The 17,374-nt window shown below is 31.9% G+C and overlaps 1 protein-coding gene across 1 annotated transcript in view; it reads right to left on the bottom strand.

Annotated features, from left to right (window-relative positions):
• LOC134727776 (uncharacterized) overlaps positions 1 to 14,388 on the bottom strand; it is a 59,977-nt gene extending 45,589 nt beyond the window's left edge. Inside the window, exons 1-5 of the mRNA XM_063592164.1 lie at positions 14,275 to 14,388; positions 13,791 to 13,928; positions 12,360 to 12,538; positions 10,665 to 10,734; positions 9,484 to 9,807 (exon numbers count right to left, since the gene is read on the bottom strand). Of these exons, the coding sequence (XP_063448234.1) occupies positions 9,484 to 9,807; positions 10,665 to 10,734; positions 12,360 to 12,538; positions 13,791 to 13,928; positions 14,275 to 14,374 (811 nt within the window). The 5' untranslated portion in view covers positions 14,375 to 14,388. The remainder of the gene's footprint in view (positions 1 to 9,483; positions 9,808 to 10,664; positions 10,735 to 12,359; positions 12,539 to 13,790; positions 13,929 to 14,274) is intronic.
• Between the last annotated feature and the right edge of the window lie 2,986 nt (positions 14,389 to 17,374).

Consider the following 17,374-nt stretch of genomic DNA (forward strand, 5'->3'; position numbering starts at 1 on the left):
GATATAAGGAATGCAAAAAGTAGAATAACAAAATACCGAACTCCAAGGAAAATTCAAAACGGAAAGTCCCTTAACAATTGGCAAAATCAAAATCAAACGAATGAAAAACAACTGATATATTCCTGACTTGGTACATACATTTTCCTAGTTAGAAACTTGTGGATTGAACTAAACCTCTCACTTATATGACAGTCGCGTAAAATTCCTTGTATTGACAATAATGTGTGACCAAACCAAACAGACAATAATAGGTAAAAATGTCCAAAATTGGATATACATGTATAGCAGTCAATATTGTGTAATAATCTTAATAGCTATTAAAACAAACAACTATGTCAACTAAAAAAATTAAAATTGGTATGTAAACACACTATAAACAAAACACATAGCTAATGCGACGTTTACCTTGATGATGTTTGCTACTTTATTTAAAAAAAACAAGCTCTTTAAAAGACTTATAAATAATAGTATATAAATAACGGAACTAAAGAAGCAGAAAAAAATCAATTGTCCGTAACCTTGTTTTCAGTGAGCGTCACTAATGATTCTTATGTAGAAGAAATGCGTGTCTGGCGTATTAAATTATAATTCTGGTACCTTTGATAACTATTTACACCACAGGGTCGATGCCACTGCTGATGGACGTTTCGTCCCCGAGGGTACCAACAGCCCAATAGTCAGCACTTCGGTGTTGACATGAATATCAATTATATGGTAATTTTATACATATCCTGATTACAAAACTATGATTTTTTTTCGAAAAACTAAGGATTTTCGTATCCCAGGCATAGATTACCTTAGCCATATTTGGCACAATTTTTGGGATTTTTGAGTTCTCAATGCTCTTCAACTTTGTACTTGTTTGGCTTTATATATATTTTGATCTGAGCGTCACTGAAGAGTCTTATGAAGACGAAACGCGCGTCTCGCGTATTCAATCATAATCCTGGTACCTTTTATAACTATTTCGAGATATAAGCCATTGAAAAATTTCCGGGATATGATTCTCTCTAGATTGTTTATACCTTTAACATTTGCACTTTTTTTCTTTCAAAAACTTTGGAAAAATCATGGATTTTATAAGATTTTCAAATATGGCTTTTTAAACTATATGTTATAAAATTATGAAAAGAAAAGAAGGGTTTTACCGAGCAAAATATTTATCAGCACCACATGGATAAAACTAGCGGACTCCGAGTATCTGACACTATATCAAAAACAGGAGTATCGAACTTCCTTAAAATCTAACGGATTAAAACTGCACGCGTATGAATCTTTTTAATCTAAAACGATTTTAAAACTGAACTGACATGATTAAACAAAACGATGTTAAAACTGAACTGGACTGAATTATACCTATAGCGACTTTTTATCATAATAAAATTGAGAATGGAAATGAGGAATGCGTCAAAGAGACAACAACCCGACCATAGAAAAAAACAGCAGCAGAAGGTCACCAACAGGTCTTCAATGTAGCTAGAAATTCCTGAACCCGGAGGCGTCCTTCAGCTGGCCCCTAAACAAATATATACTAGTTCAGTGATAATGAACGCCATACTAAGCTCCAAATCATACACAAGAAACTAAAATGAAAATAATACAAGCCTAACAAAGGCCAGAGGCTCCTGACTTGGGACAGGCGCAACAATGCGATGGGGTTAAAAATGTTTATGAGATTTCCTGCTCCCCCTATACCTCTAGCCAATTTGGAAAAGCCAAGGCATAACAATACACACATTAAAATTCAGTTCAAGAGAAGTCCGAGTCTGATGTCAGAAGATGTAACCAAAGAAAATAAACAAAATGACAATAATACATAAATAACTACAGGCTACTAGCAGTTAACTGACATGCCAGCTCCAGACTTCAATTAAACTGATTAAAAGATTATGATTTCATCATATGAATATCAGGCACAATCCTTCCCGTTAAGGGTTTAGCATCATACCATCATGAACATAACTTGTGTCATGCCAAGAACTTGTTTTTGAATAAATGTGTTTAGTTCCGATTAGTGTTGTCAAATCGTACACTTTTGCCTAACCGTTTACTCGGGTAATCGTTCGACCAATTAACCGGTTAACCGGTATTTTAAGTTGATGTTTAAAGGCCTTATTAAACGTACACTACACATAAATATAAGAAGATGTGGTATGAGTGTCAATGTGACTACTTTCCATCCACGTCATACATTTACGTTTTTATAATACGATGTATTGAAGTTTGTACTTTGGTATTATAAGGCTTGTCTGTGAAGGTCTCGTAGAATTAAATATGTCTGAAACCAATGATTCCTTCATTTTCTCTTATTGTCTCCAAAAATAATGTGGAGTGTTTTAATTTGAATTGATTAATCGTGATACTCGTACCATCAAGTAGACATTGATTATATTCACGTTGGTTTGCTTTTTACAGTTTTTGAGTTAGCATTTCGTTTTAAGTATGGCAATTACTTGCACATTCAGATGTCGATCTGCACAATATTAGATCAAGAACGAAAAAATGAAGTAAATCGTATAATTTAATCGTATTACTGATTTAAAGTTAGTGTTAATAGACATGTAACCAATTATGTTTCCTTAAGATCTTGCCCCCAGCCGAAAGACAGTTCTAATTATTTTTTTATTTTTGGATTAACAATAGCAATCAATATACTGCACAATTGATCCGTCAAATTAATTACCACGTCGACAATTTAAAAAAACCAGAACTATATAATGATTTCAATACATATTTATATCAAAGCTATTACAATTGAAAAAAGTTCGGTTAACCGGTTAGCGTTTTTGATATTCGGTATTCGTTCGTTCGAATGGTTAACCGGTTTACCGTTGTCAACACTAGTTCCGATGCAAATACCCTATACGTGAATCAATATCAACGCCAAAATATGCAATCTTTTATGACCTGACAACATAAGTCGCCAAATTCTGTCAAACTTTCGGTTTTTGGTTATCGTCAGGCTTTTATAACGTGGACAACTGTTGCAAATTACGTAAAGATTGACATACTTTTTGAAATGGTCCTGATCAATTCAGGTGATATTGGCACTACCTCTGTGATCTTAAAGTCAGTTATATCTTTAGTATGAATTCGCATGTACAAACGCATGAGTCACGCAATAGACACACGGTCTTCAAAAATAGAGGGGTGTCTATGCTATATACGTCAAGATCAAGAATGTCTTGAGCATTAAAATATAATATAAGGTTTGGCTCCTTCCTCCTCTTCTTATTCGCATGTTACCACTCATTCTCTGTGATTCATGGTGCAATACAATTGGAACTGTTTATGTTGTTAAATCAAAAGTTCCCGGATTCACTACTGATAAAGCTTAGCGAACCAAAATAGGCTTCTGCGAGTTATATTTTCCGTTAAACAATTTATCTAGTCAACTTAAACTATTGCTAGCATAAACGTTGCGTAAAATACGTGACTTAAATTTCAGTCAAGGGTTTCACTGGCAGAAGTAAGTATTATTTACCTGATTGTGTAAACTTCCTATAACTTCGACAGGTACAAATATTTTACCTTTGCAACTATGCTTAATTTACCTAAAAAGGTAACAAAAAAGTACTCTGGATCATCTCCTTTTTTTTTTTTGATCAACATATATGTTCCTGATACACTTTTTGATTTTTCCGACGTAGTCGGTATAGTTTCGGTTTGTGCCCTTTAAACTTGAGGACGCTTAACTATGACAACAGAATATGCATTTTCGAAAATCCTTTCTGTGATTGGAGAAAATGCTGTCATGATGGGTGATTTGGTTGTGTTTGAAAACACGTCTCGAAAATTATATCGTGATGGAAAGCAAGTGAAAAACTATAAATATTTTAACTAGATCTTAGTTAAACAAAGATTTATATTTTTATAAAAATAATTGTTTCTCCAATAGCTCTTTGCCTCCATGACAGCTGTTTATTCGGGACAATTATATAATTTTAATGTAAACTGTGTTGTACGAACGTACATGACTTTAAGAACGCACCTACGCATGTGAGATTTCCGCGGGGTTTTGGTGAATGTAAACAGAAAGATACTACTTATACTACCAATAGTTTCTAACCATGAATTAAGTTTAATTTAAACAGTAGTCAATGTATATTTGTTTTTTGTTATTTGCACTGGATTTTTTGACAAATACAATTTTAGGTGTCATCACAATATTCTTATATATTATTGCCTTAATTTGATATAACCAGACTTAGTAAAGAATTTCTTGTAGTTACATTCAGATGGAGATTTTATTAAAGAGGTCCTGCATCATTAATTCATTGTGCTTCTGAAGGTTATCGAAATGATAGTTTTAAACATATACTCAAATGTAAATACGTCGGATATCTTTTTTAAAGATAGTTCTTGTTTGTATTACATCCCTTATTTTTGTTTACTTTTTTAAGTAAATACTATAATTCATTTAAACTCGAAAGATAACTTTTAATGACTTTCACAAATTCTATATCGAGTTTTTGTAGGTACAATGTTATTGTTGAATCAAGGAAAAGGAATTATACAGTGTAAACATATGTTTTTATTAATTAACATAAAACTTATCAACTGACAGTTAAAGGAATATGTGTTTTTGAACAAAAAATCCTTCATGAAATATAAAAAAAAAATCACAACAAATAACACGAAAATATGTTTATCAGCTGGTTTATACACTTTCATGACTAGAGAAAGCTAACAGTGGCTAAATTAAAGTATCAACTCAACAAGAGTAGTAGATACTTAACAAGCAGTTATCGATTAAGCTAGGGATTCAAAGTACTTCTTTAGCTCAATTGGTTCGGATGCTGACCTGTAACACAGAGGTTCCGGAGGATGCGAATTATTATTGAAAATCATGCTCTCCGTTTACAACCGTAGTACACCAACGATACTTGAGGTATCACTGCCTTACGATCATACATCACGTGTACTCGTGCGAATTGGGGTTAACAGTGTGTAAGTTGGTAGCTGTGTCAAGTATAATGGAATTAATGTAAACACAACAATACTTATATCTAACGTATTTGAAAAATATGTTGCCAATCATTTTTATCTTTATCTGTAAAAATATAAACTATTACACAAGGCACAATCCGGATTAGGAACAAGCCACTCATTCCTTAGGATTGCCTGTACAACAAGAAAAACAAAACAATACAATACATTATACAAAAACGTTAAAAAGACTATTACATATCATTTATAGTAAACAAAAAAGGAGCTTTATGTAAATTATGTTTTAATCCAATTTGTATAAGCCTCACTACCGCTATAATTTTCAGTATGTTCTTCAGTATGTTTTTTGTGAGGACCTCAATATAGATTAGTGAATGCTAATTGAGTTATCCTCTTTAAATAAAGTCATCCCCTTTAAATGAGGTCATTATTATTTACTACTACTACTATTAATATTATTATTATTATTATTAGTATTAGTATTAGGCAGTTAAGCTGCCTTATGCGAGCACCCTGGAATTGGGTTCCCCCCTGGTAATTTTTGAAAAAGTGCCATTTCTCTGATCTGGCAGGTCTGGTAGAATCTTTATAACTAATAAGACATTTGTTTCACACTTTTTGTTATGAAAAACAATAAATATAAGGAAGATTACCTTAAATGATAGTCGATTTTCCCAAAACAATTGATGTTCCCCATTTGAAAAAGTGCTAATTAAAAAGTTAAGCATAGCTTTTTATCGTCTGTGCTTTTGATGAAAATGTAAGTGAACTATTGTAAGAATAATTTCATCGCCGAAAATGTTTGTAATGAAGGCATTCAAATTTGCCAAATGGCATGAATGGCGCATGGATATTATTTTGCGGCTATGTTTAATCAGTGACGCCGTTGAATTTGGTGGATTCCATCCTACTAAAGGTAAATATTTAAAAGCATTGTCTTACTTCCTCTCTGTATAAGTCTTGAATTTGTAAGAATACTTGATTAGTTTATTTCTACATTGTATGAAGATATGTATTATTTTAATTATTTAATGCAAGCTGATGTTATTATTTGTCATCGTGTAAACCCCCAAACATTATACTCGATCTGGGCCATTGCAATTTCAATCGGGACCTCATTTGAATACGTATTTATAGATTTTGTCGATGTCAATTAAGGTCATTTCAAGATGGTTTCCTTTATCGTGTTTTAGTTAAGGCTTTGGTGTTACAGAATGCTACATGTGCTTTGATATAGCCAATGGCGCTTCAAACAATATTAAGATTACTACGTTATCAATAATTTGCTAAAGAACAGCATTATTTCACTTCAAAAGTCGCATATAATTGTAAAATATTAAGTACGAAATTTGTGACGCGTCCCAAGCCGTAATTGATTTGCCCATTGAAATGGATTTACAAGCACTTTTCATTTTCTGGAAATGTAAACAAATCTTTTTTCGATGTTTCTTTCTGTGATTTTTTCATATTTTAACACTCGTGAAGTTTTCAAGAATCAGAACTTTGCGTTTTCTTCAGCAACTTGATACTGGGAAACCACTTTTCTATGAAATAACTGTTTAAATAACTCGCATGGTACGAAAAGAAGCCCTATAGAAGGTCACGTTGTGCCTAACGAAGTTACGTTTTTAACAAGTTAAAAACATTTTTTTCTTAATTCCTAAATCAATTCTTTATAGATCAGATATATCATTTTATTATAACATTGGCAATGGATGTCAGCGAATCCGTGATCAAGATTTTTACTAACAATTTCAAATAAAATTGGAATGAAAATGGGGAATGTGCTAAAAATACAACAACCCGACCAAAGAGCTGAGAACAGCTGAAGGCCACCAAATGGTCTTCAATGCAGGGAGAAACTCTCATAATTGAAGGCTTGCTTCAATTGACCTCTAAACAAAATTTACTAGTTCAGTGATTATTGACTTCATAGTCATACTAAACTTAAGTTAGAATTATACACAAGAATCTATAATAGAAAATCATACAAGACTAACAAAGGCCAGACGATCCTAACTTGGGAACCTAGAGAATTTAAGCATTACAAATGTAATTATAGGGCCTCAATGAACATGGACAAAACTAATACATAAATATTTTAGACATGAATATATAAAAAATAAGATGTGGTATGATTGCCAATGAGACAACTGTCCACAAGAGACCTAAATGACACAGACATTAACAACTATACGTCACTGTACGGCCTTCAACAAAGAGCAAAGCCCATACCGCATAGTCAGCTATAAAAGGCCCCAATAAGACAATGTAAAACAATTCAAACGAGAAAAACTAACGGCCTTATTAATATAAAAAAAAAAATGAACGAAAAACAAATATGTAACACATAAACAAACGACAACCACTGAATTACAGGCTCCTGACTTGGGACAGGAACATACATAAATAATGTGGCGGGGTTAACTGTGTTAGCGGGATCCCAACCCTACCCCTAACCTGTGACAGTGGTATAACAGTACAACATAAGAACGAACTATAAAATCAGCTGAAAAATGCCTTTAAAACTCATCAGATGGACAAAAATACAAGTGGACGTTACGTGAAGCCTTTTTGCTACATTGTATATGTAAAAATTTTAAAGCAATAATGAAAATATACCTATTTGTATTTGTTTTTATTTCAGCTTGATTCCATTCTTTGGCAATGGCTAATACAAGAAGAGGCAAGGCATACATGTACATGTATATGTACATGTACAATACATGATTTCTCTGTAGCAATTGGATTGTCTATTCACCCCTATTATAGTTCCACAACAACAATGAAACTCTAGACTACTACATGTATGATGTTATGAAGATATTTACATATTGTACCTACATGTACATCTACATATATGATCAATTTTGAAGATTGTTAATGCTAGGTCTAATCATATCGACTAATACAACAAGTTTTGATTCAGCGTTCTGACAGGAATGTGGTGTGAGTGCCGATTAGACAACTCTCCATCCAAATAACAATTTAAAAAAATAAACCATTATAGTTAAATGTAGGGCCTTCAACACAGAGCCTTGGCTCACACCGAACAACACGCTATAAAGGGCCTAGAAATTACTAGTATAAAGCCATTCAAACTAGTAAATCAAAGGTTTGTTCAAAGAGGACAACTTATGAAAAGTCAATGGTATTTGGTAAGCAGTTGTATATTCCTCCATGCAGCTTGTAACTATTAGCAAAGCCTACATGTATACTGCATAGTAAGCTTTTAAAGACCAGGAATTACAAATGTAAAACAATAAAAACTAAAGCAGCCTGATTTAGGCCACAATTAAAAATATTTTGGTTTGCCCAAACAGTGGGAAGGTAGGTGGGCATTTTTTTTTTATTTCTTTTTCAAAAAGAGAAATTGAAGTATCGGGTGTTTATTAGTCTTCATGCCTATCTGATTAAAAAAAAACTTCTTCAAATCAGGACAATAAAAGAGTTTGAGTAGGCAGCTTTTTTCTGGGTAGGTAGCGTATGGGCAAACAAACCTATTCTTTTTTATGGCCTTATGTACAAAACAATTATGAAAAATAGATATGATATACAGCAACAATTACCAAATTACTGGGTTCTCAATATAGTCAGGCACAAACTCCATGGGACAGTGAACAGTATGTGTATAATCGCAGATATTAAATATTAAAAAAAATAATTGGACATCACTTTTGAAATTAGTTATCAAAAGTACCAGGATTATAATTTTATACGCCAGACGCGCGTTTCGTCTATATAAGACTCATCAGTGACGCTCAGATCAAAATAGTTAAAAAGCCAAACAAATACAAAGTTGAAGAGCATTGAGGACCCAAAATTCCAAAAAGTTGTGCCAAATACGGCTAAGGTAATCTACTCCTGGGGTAAGAAAATCCTTAGTTTTTCGAATAATTCAAAGTAATTGAAAGTGGCGCGATTGGATAGTTAAAATTTTAGGGTACAAACATTATTCAATACTTGAAAAATAGCCGAGACAATATTTTCACCAATTTTTCAACAATATTCGTCTTAACTTCTGCCAAGTTTGCCTCTGCTTTTTTTTACTTAACTGCCTACAGCGCCTTTGGTGCTTTGATTATTATTATTATTATTATTATTATTATTATTATTATTACTTACTCCTGTTCTGATACATCGCGCATCAATGATCTAACAAAACCCGATAGAGAGGTCAAACTTTGTGACATAGATTCACGAACGTTTTATTGTTCGTCCAATCAGAATTGATTCCTTAAACGAGTTGATGCGCGATATATCAGAACGGGAGCAACTGAAGGATTTAATTTTAATTAGATTGATATTTCTGAATATCTAATTGATATTTACACTTGTTCTTTTCCGGCAAAAACTTGTACAACTTCCATGTTTTGCATTTAGATAAAGACAAAGAAAAAACTTAAATTTATTCTCTGTGATAAAGGTTTAAGGATAATCACTTGCCTGAAACTATATATTCAGATATTACAAGTTAGTGTACATGACTTATTCTACATCTATTTCAAAAAATATTGAGGTGAAACTACTTACCAATATCCTGTTCTTGGAAACTAATGTGTTCGTCTCTGCTTTTAGTTCTCATCATTGTTTTTAGAATCTCTTGCACACAACTATTGTTAGGTTCAGATTCCTGTAAGACATCCTTAAACAAATGGAAGGTAGGATATGGTCGTTCAGTCAATATATCCAGTAGCACCTTGTTACGTTCACGTTGTGTTGTTGGTTTGATAATTTCTTCTCTGTCTTCTATCATAATAATACATCTGGAAATGAGGCTATCTAAAACCATCTTGTCAAGTACTGTGTTATCTAATAACTCATCATAGTAACCAGTAAGGTCATGGTGTTCTTGATCTAAAATACATATAAACTGATGTTTTTAAATTATCACAGAAAGATATTCACGGAATACCTAGCAAGTAAGTTGAAATGATGTGTATGTCTTTTATTTGCAATACCCCATTTCACAACCAAAAAAACAATATCAAGGGGAATGAAAAAAACAAAAACAGTTGACATCTGATCTAAAATACATATAAACTGATGTTTTAAAATTATCACAGAAAGATATTCACGGAATACCTAGCAAGTAAGTTAAAATGATGTGTATGTCTTTTATTTGCAATACCCCATTTCACAACCAAAAAAACAATATCAAGGGGAATGAAAAAAACAGTTGACATGTACAAAATTAATGTGATGTGTTCTCTTTTTCTATAATCTAATGACTTTTAACTGCCTTCCCGACCTTACATGAGAGTTTAAAAAATCAATTGCAAGGTTGTCAATTCACCAGTTCTTATGATAACTGTTTTTTTCCTTCAGTGTAACATATTTATATATTTATATACATTTTTGGTGCACTATATGTATAACATTATCATCAGCAGTAGTCAGCAGTAGTCAGCACTTTTTTGTTGCCATGAAACATAATTTGTTTATACTTTTTATGTAATGTCCGGTTTACAAAACGGTGAATTAAAACACTAAAACAATTTTTCTATGCTCAGTAATACTTGCTTATCATTTTCCGACTCAGAATTCAACCAATGAAAAACCCAGTTGAGCGTTTTGAGCACATACATGTATGTATGTTTGTCTTCGTTCACAAGTTTTGAAGAAACAAATTACCGTTACAATGAATAACATGTACAAAGCACGGAAAATCAAATGTCAAGTTATGCATGAACACAGATCTGAAATAATTTTACCTTTGACTTCACTTTGTGTTTGTTTTTGCGTGGTTTCTTCTTTCAGATTGACTTGTATCTTCTCGGATTTCTAAAACAAAGTAGTTGCATCTTTTATTTTTACTTAACATGCTGAATTAATATTGTTATTTGAATTGTAATGAATCGGATAAATAAACAAATACAAGATTGTCAAGAATATGTGTCCACAAGACACACTATATTAGTTCCATGTTCAGTCAACTGTAAAATATTGGTAAAAACGCGAAAGTCATAATTAGAAGCGGAAACTCTAGAATATATTTTCATCTGGGAGATCTGGCTTTACTTTGAAATGTACATTATTACGTAATTACATAATGACAGTTGCAATCAACAGTTACAATCAACAGTTGCAATCATCCCTCTTGTTGAAAGTTTTGTTCAATGTATGGATCATGTTGATATTTGGCATAACATAAAGCAGACTTTACTTTATTTATTGAATCATGCAAGAGGTTTTATGCTGCTTGATTTATATATCCAAATATATTAAACGGGCCACGAAACTAAGAGATATAGGGGCAAAATATCAATGTAAACTTGAAAACAACATACTATGAATTTTGTAAACGTAAAACAAAAAAACCGTTGAACAGCTACGACTTTAAATGATAGCTTAATCTTTCTGTGCAAATCTTAGCACCTAATATTAGTTTCTTGATACTTTATTTCTAAGATTCATAAACTGGCAGTTTGAGAAAAATATGTTATATATCATCATATTAAGGATGTTTTGATTTTTTTGCCTGATTTTCGGAATCTTCTGGTTTTATCTATGTATTGTTATTAAAATAATTTGCCAACTAACCCCTACTTTTCTTTTCATTATTTTCTTGCATAAAGTTTTAAAAGCCATATTTTAAAATTTCATAAAATTCTTGTTGTTTTCATAGCTTTTGAAACAAATAAAGTGCCAATGTTAAATATATGAAAAATCAAAAGAGAATTATTTCCCGCCAAATTTTCAATGGCTTTTATCTCGAAAACGAGCACACGGACCCTCTATTTTTTTTAACTTTTTTAGTTTCTTTATGAATATATACTATCAATCCATAATAGTTCTTGTTTTTTTAAACAGAGAAGCGAACATCCTCAACGAAGTATGTATCCTCGTGGACCACAAGAAGAGGTATAAACCCAGTCCTGTAAAAGATGAATAACAAAGGGCCACATGACATTCTATATTCTTCAGTAGTTAATTGGATCGGACCTTAACACCGGTCATAAACAGAGTCGTTCATATTAATGGCCGTTTTGGATATGTTTCTTTGATTCGAGTGGTGTCCCGTAACAAAACGCAATGATAATCGTGATTCGGACGTCTCTATGGGGGAAAAATGAACACGTACGCTATGTGGATATTTTCCAGTTAACATTTCCCTGTTTTAATTTTTATTTATATTGCAGTTAGCTATAGGTTGTTGAATTGTCTACCATATAGCTCGTTCAATGATCATATTATACAACTTTATTTTGTATTCATATACTGATAAATTGCAGCACTGATTTAAATGGAAGTGACATACAGTTATAACTATGTCTAATCTTTAGAAATCGAGTTTTCTATAATCAATGCAATTGATGATTTTTTTAAATACATGATATCTCAATGATATTATTACATATACAGAGGACTTTTTTTTAACATTCTATTGATTAAAAAAGAAGCCGTACAACCATTAGTCCTTCTTGTTTTTGTGTGTCCTTCCGTTGAATCAGGGATGAATTGTGTACCACAGAAGACTTCCCAGACTGTGACAGTGACACTTTGTCAGGCTTCGAGCCAGATGGGGCTGGTGACATTGTCGAAATAACAGCTTTCGTTATGTAGCTAGGTACATGCGTGTCCTTTCCTAAAAAAAATAATTAACGTGCCAAATAAAAACCAAAGCATCGGTTGTTGAAAAATAATATAAAAGTCTCTTAAGTGACGCTCGAATCCAAAAAAACAAAAAAATGCCAAATATACCATTTTTTTTTAAAATATGAAATTCGATGAATTTTAAAAACAGATTATTTTAACACCAACGAAATAGTAGGATCATTTGTCCTTAGTATTCTTTTTGTTTTATCTAATATTATCAACAATTGATTTTTTTTTTTATAAAACTTTAGTTCCACTTATGGGAATGAAAACAAAATCTCCAAATAACATTAATAAAGATTAGTAGTACATACAGAACACAGTCTAGACCACCTTTGTGATATGGGATGTATGAGTTCAGTATTTGTTTTCTATGACTCTAAACGTACTGTCAAATTGATATTTATTACTATAAAATCTCCAACGTTTTGATAAAACATCACAATAGAATATTATAGTGCTTATCCCCCTTAAGTTAACTAAAACATCTTACATTTGTTAGTTCACTTTCTTTCTTTATTTATTTACAGTTTACAGTATAATAATTTGATATTATTTTAACAGATATACGACTATATATGTTGTGTGTCTCCATCAAAGTCACAATTAGTAAAAGTAATCCATGCTAGGTCAAAGTACGGCCTTATGTTTTTGTAACTCTCTAAAATATTGATGTCTTCCTACCTTCTAAACCCCAAAAATATGGATGCTGAGGATGCTGAAGACTGCGTGAAATACAAGAACATTGTGTTTAAAGTTATCCAAATGAATCTTTAACACAAGTAAAAGTTAAGACCAAAAATATGATGACATTATTGAATTAGGAGATAACTGTATTGTATTTTAAGCTCCGACGGCATCAATTGGGGATTTGATGGTCGCAAATTAAGTTTACTGGCGACGCGTTAGCGGAGACAGTAAACGGGTATTTGCGACCATCAAATCCAAAATTGATGCCGTCGGAGCTTAAAATACAATATTGTTATCTCCATTCTAATGAAACTGACAGAAAACAACGTTAAAACATGTATTTAAAACCTGTCATATGCCGTCTGCGCTTGCGCGTACTTCTCATAGCATCAATTGTCAATTGATGCCATGTAAGAAAGTGACGTTATCCAATCAAAATGAACGTTACAAACGTTGTTGCATTAGAATGTAAATTAACACACACATGACTTAATTTTAAAACGAACACATACTGTTGCATATGATTTCAAAGTATTACACACATGGCTTACCTGGATCTTTAACCCATTCAAGGAGCGAGTTTTTGAACTGTCGCACATGTATCGATTTCTTTGCCATTCCAACTTTCTCCATGACGTCTTTGAATTTATCATCGTCTGATTCAGATAACTGCAGTACATTGCATTCACCTGGAACAACGTTTATAAGCAATAGAAAATTAAGTTTGTGCTCGAACTTCAATATATATGTATACGTGACGGTATCTCACGATTCCTTACGATATATGATAATGCTCATCTGCAATCAATTCCATGTTCATGCCGTACTGTGTAACAACTCTAGATTCTACTGACGAGAAAGTGTAACACTAGGTCACCGAAAGCTGAATGTTTAGTTCCGACTAGGTCAATTATTTCCCACTTGTTATTTTAACTACCCCTATATACCTTGTGAACTATGTATATATATTTTTTTTAATTAATCATGTAACCGTTGAAATAGATTCAATTGATTCAATATTTTTTTTTACTGTACCTTGTCTAATGAAACTGTCATAATACTGCAGAAGGTTCGCTCTTTTTAAAACACAATGCAGTTGCCATTCTAACAAGTTCGGAGGTTCATTAATCGCCATTTTGATTAACCAATTATCTGAAATGAAAAAAAAAAGTTATAAACACTTACAAGCTTATAATATATCAAATTAATTAATGATTAATAAATAAACTTTTGTTTTTCTAAACAAGCGTCAACTTACAAACTCAAAGTTAAATAACCTGGCCAGCTGTGCCAGAACGAAATAGGCAAAGAACATTTAAAAAGCAATTATATCAAGTGTTTTGAAACAATGATCCTTATTTTTCATCTGTTTATGACTTGTTTGGGATAGTTTAATAAAATATGTGAAACAATGCCCTGTCCTGGCAAGAACTTGTTAACACTTTTACTCGACAAGCATTTAATGGTTAATTCTTATTTAGTTTATTTTAATGTAGATAAAGAAAGAGTTTTCATACAAAAATGACAAATGGAACAGTCCTTTACATCTGTTAAAATATCGTTAATCGATTGAAAAATAATGAAAAGGTAACAAATATAAAGTGACAATCGTTTTTTTTATGTGAAAATCTTGTAGATAGATTAGTTTATTTCTATTCAAAATGTCCTGCATTAACTAAGTACTCCTATTACACCAAAAAGGATTTAAATTAGGTACATGTACGTCAAATAGGTAAGTGTCATGTTATGCATACATAACACACCTAATAAAGTTACACTTAACAAAATGTCACAATAAGAAATAGGACGACATTATTATACTAATATCGAACAATCAAAAGACAATTTAAACAGAGTGTCTGTAAATGATGAAACTGACATCCTGAAGATCAAGCAAACAAATCTGTATTGTGCATGTTGTGTATATAAACTCATCAGGATTAAATTTTATATTTACGCCAAACGAGCGTTTCGTCTATAAAGACTTATCAGTGGCGATCGAATCCAAAGAAAGATAAAAAAAAAAAACAACAAATAAAGTACGCAGTTAAAGAGCATTGATGACCAAAACATTCTAAGATAATTGCCAAATACAGCTAAGGTTATCTATTCCTGAGGTGTGAGAGCCTTAGTATTTCAAAAACTCTTATTTTAGTAAACAGTTAATTTAAAGATATTACCATATCAATAATAATTCATGTCAGCACAGACGTGTTTACTTCTGGACTGGTGATACCATCAGGGAATTAAAACTCCACCAACAGTGGCTTTGACCCAGTGGTTGTAAATAAACTTATCAATGAAACCAGGATTAAATTTGTATTAACGCCAGTCGCGCGTTTCCTCTACAATTTTGTTTTCACAATGACATCGATGGAGCAGTTTTTGTATAAAGAGGACATTTGTGAAATTTAGTATAGTGTACATATGCATAAGCGTAACCTTTATACTTTGACCTGTAAACGCGATTCCATGAAGCGAATGGTAAAATCGTTTAGGATAGGAATATCCTGTTTTTTTAGATGATCCGCGTCACTACCATTTGTTTGGGCATATTTACTCCTTAGTCTAAGGAAGTATGAACAAATAAGGAAGCACGAGCAAATGATGAATCGTTGACAGCCAAAACGTCCGTAGTGCAACAATGTTCAATTTATTAACATTTGTTTTCAATTAAACAAATAGTGTCAAGTATAAATGAAATGCAAATTTAAATAAATTTGAACAATACCGATTATAGTTGTACTGACGTTGTAGGGCGAAACCAATTAACATGACAAGACAATTTTAAAGTTTAGATTTAATCAGGTTCGAAACATTGCATATGGGTGATTATTTTGTTGTTTATTCAATGAAACATTTGTATTTTTAAATTTCATTCATAAAAAAACCTTTAAAAGTAATAGATACACCAATTAGGACAATAGTTTGACTTAGACAATTAACATGAATAAGCTTACCAATTTACATGTTATACTTTAATGTCTCTGTATTTTTAATGTACGTGCATTATCCTGGAAGTTGTCATTTCTAATAGTTTGTAAGCTTAGGACAACAAATGAACACTGTGTAATAAAACCCGAATAATCTAAATATCCTAATTATGATTTTAGAATTTTTTTAAAACTATTTCGGTAAAAAAGGAAGATATAGCATTTATCTTCTAAGCCAGTGTGATAATTTTGTATTATTTACATAGCTACTAAAGGTCGATACCTTTTCCTTTGAATCCTATTTCTAAAACGGTAATGTCAGCTCCATTACAGCTTGCAATGCGGTTTGAGTTGTTATTTATAATGAATTGAGCACGGTTATCTATAGTTTTTATCTTCTACCTTATATGAACTCTGATGGAGAGTTGTCTCATTGACATTAAATCATAATTTCCTTGTTTTTTTTTATTAAACAGCTATTGCTGAATCTTAGTTATCAATTTTTTAAATTTATATTTTAAAATTATCACAATGTCTGGTTTAGCTGTACGGTATTTTCACTGCTTTGCTAGTTTAGTTGTATTTGTATTACATTCCTGTGTGTGTGTAAGTTTGTTTGTTTATGCAAATCTAATTTTGTTTCTGTCCTAAATAAGCTTGAAGTTATAAAGACAAAACGTTTTACAAGTTTTTTTTAAACAAACCTATACACATTGATACTACATACATCGGGCATGAGAAGGTCATTGTAAAGCCGCCTTAACGGTATTGTTCTTGTTCGCGTATTCAGTCAAATCTTTGTATTTTACACATTTCTTTCTTTATTTAATTGAAACACATGTTAACAATATATCACTGACAATATGTCCTTGAGCGTAAACAAATGTCCAAGTTTGGAAATGAAATTGTTTTTGTTCATTGTGTGATTGCCGTGAACGAATTCATAAACATGGACGATGTTACAGATTTTAGTTTCATTTTCCTGTCGACAGAGAACACATATTTTAGGTTTTTATTACATGTACCTATATTGAGTACAATTCCTTTGCTAATTTTCCTTGATGGAAATTCACAAGTGTAATGTAAAATTTGCATATACCACGAAAAAGTAAGTACATGATTGGTTTCTACAAATACATTGTAAGCTGATTAATCGAAACCTTATATTTGAAAAAAATGTAATCTGTTTTGAATCTTAATGA

Source organism: Mytilus trossulus, chromosome 8 (genome assembly GCF_036588685.1).
Source record: "Mytilus trossulus isolate FHL-02 chromosome 8, PNRI_Mtr1.1.1.hap1, whole genome shotgun sequence".
Lineage (NCBI taxonomy): Eukaryota > Metazoa > Mollusca > Bivalvia > Mytilida > Mytilidae > Mytilus > Mytilus trossulus.